This window comes from Octodon degus, unplaced genomic scaffold, assembly GCF_000260255.1.
Source record: "Octodon degus isolate 3935 unplaced genomic scaffold, OctDeg1.0 scaffold00044, whole genome shotgun sequence".
Classification (NCBI taxonomy): Eukaryota; Metazoa; Chordata; class Mammalia; order Rodentia; family Octodontidae; genus Octodon; species Octodon degus.
The window spans coordinates 137,659-139,828 of NW_004524620.1; the positions used below are offsets into that span (position 1 = coordinate 137,659).

General features: G+C 50.4%; 1 protein-coding gene across 1 annotated transcript in view; it reads right to left on the reverse strand.

Annotated features, from left to right (window-relative positions):
* Gldc (glycine decarboxylase) overlaps positions 1–2,170 on the reverse strand; it is a 123,612-nt gene that overhangs the window by 14,925 nt on the left and 106,517 nt on the right. The window contains exons 20-21 of the mRNA XM_023715826.1: positions 1,143–1,255; positions 73–214 (exon numbers count right to left, since the gene is read on the reverse strand). Of these exons, the coding sequence (XP_023571594.1) occupies positions 73–214; positions 1,143–1,255 (255 nt within the window). The remainder of the gene's footprint in view (positions 1–72; positions 215–1,142; positions 1,256–2,170) is intronic.

Genomic DNA, 2,170 nt, shown 5'->3' on the forward strand with positions numbered 1-2,170 from the left:
GCTCCACTTGTATCCCACAGAAGTCCAGCCTCAGTGCCCATATTCCCCCACCCCCACCTTCTCAGCTCTCACCTTAATGTAAGCCCATGAAATGGGCAGGATGGAGCTGGAGCCCCAGGGGGCTGCACTGACAGTGCCCACAGGCCAGGTACCCTCGGGTGACTTCACAGGAATGATGGGGTGTCCAGGGAGAAACGGGATGAGATGCTTCTTCCTGCAATGTTTTAAAGCACATATTTAGAAGAACTGAAAAGAGCCAGGCAAATGGAAAGGGAACACTGTGGGCCCTCTCAGAACGCCCCCTTCTTAGTGGGGAACCTGTGACTACAACGAGGGTCCTGCTTTCATTCCGGGGCCATCAGCCCCAGCACCCTAGCAGTTTGTCCAATGCTGTGGTGGAGGATTAGGTACAGACAGGCTGCCATGGACAGCCTCAGCTCAACAGGATCTGGGGTGTCCCAACCCAGCCCCACTTTTCTCACACTGACTCACATCCCTCCCCCTCCTCCATGCCCTCAGTGGGGTAACAAGTTGTTGAGATGGGGGAGGGGCCACACCTTACAGCCTAGGGCTAAGCACTGTTGTTCCCTCCCCAGCTGAGGCTTTGGGCTGCCCTGTTGACTATGCATCAGGCAGAGAAAAAGCAGGAAACTGGCTCTGTGGGCACACTTTTGGAAGACTGAAGAAAATCTGGAAAGGCTGCCCTACTATATTCCATCTGTTTTTTATGTTTTTTTGTTTTGTTTTGTTTTGCTTTTCTTTTCTTTGAGACAAGGATTCACCCTGCAGTTCAGGCTGGCCTCGAACTCACAGCAATCCTCCTGCCTCAGCCTCCTCAGTGCTGGGATTACAGATGTGCACCACCATGCCTAGCCCTAATTACTATTTTAGTAAACCTACTCTGTCTACACCTGACTGGGAACTCAGCAAGGTTCATCAAACACCTCTGGTGTTTAGCTCACAGTGACTAAAACATAATCCTATTAATCTTTGGACGTGCCCGAAGACCAGCCTATCACTGCTCTCTAGCCCTACAAGGACACAGCTTATGAAGGTGACACTTGAAGACCTTGCCAGGAAAAACAGTGTATCTGGGGCCACCCGGGCTCCCAGCTGTCCTGAAGGCCGGGAGCGGCACTCACACTCCAATGGGCCCCATTCCAGGACCCCCGCCTCCGTGAGGAATGCAGAAGGTCTTGTGGAGATTTAGGTGTGAGACATCAGACCCGAAGTCTCCGGGACGACAAATCCCCACCTACCACAAAAGGAAAGAGCCACAAGTCAGTATCGGAAGAAAGTTCACAGGGCTGGGGGCAAAGGCCTCTGCTTCCAGAGGGAGGTCAGCCCGAGCCATGTCTGAGGTATCCACAGAAACCTCCCACCTTCTGACCAGGTCTGCAGTCAAAACCTGGCATGCCAGAGGGAGGGAGGTTGCGGTTTCTAGGGAAACGGTAACTGACCATTTAGCTCAATTTAGATGTAAAATATAGATCTGAACATGCTGTCTACCCCTAATTATCCAACCCAAGAGGAATGAGGAAGCCTCACTAACCCGAGAAACAACAGCACCTTCCTGCAACTGAAATAGACAATGTTTACTCCAGCAGTTCTACCGCCCCTGCATGTTCAGCTCTAAGTATTTTTGTTTTGTTTGTGTTTCTAGAGAGACGGTCTCATTACTTACATAGTTCAGGCTGGCCATAGACTCACTAAGTAGGTCAGGCTAGCCTACATACAGCTCATGACGATCCTCCTGCCTCAGCCTCCCAAAGTGCTGGATTACAGGTGTGCAGCACTAGGTACAAGCAACGAGCTCTAGGTACCACGCGCATTACAGTGGCCCCTTCATGCACACATGAGAGCCTAGAGGGATACCCAAGAGAACGCTGAGGGGCAGGGGAGGGAGCGATGGAGAGAGGCACTGTCCCAAGATCATCCAGACACCAGCCCTGCTGTCCATCCAGCCACTTTAGCTTTAGGCTGATTCGATGTGGACACAAATAGCTCTGCTTTATGCTCCTAAAGCGAAAGACGATCCCTAGACTCCACTTAAGAAAGTGTGTGAGAAGCAAAGTTGTTTAATCATTTGGTAAAAAGAAAAAAGAAAAAAAAAAAAAAAAAAAAAAAAAAAAAAAAAAAGGGAAGAAGGCACGCAGACACCAAGCAGTTG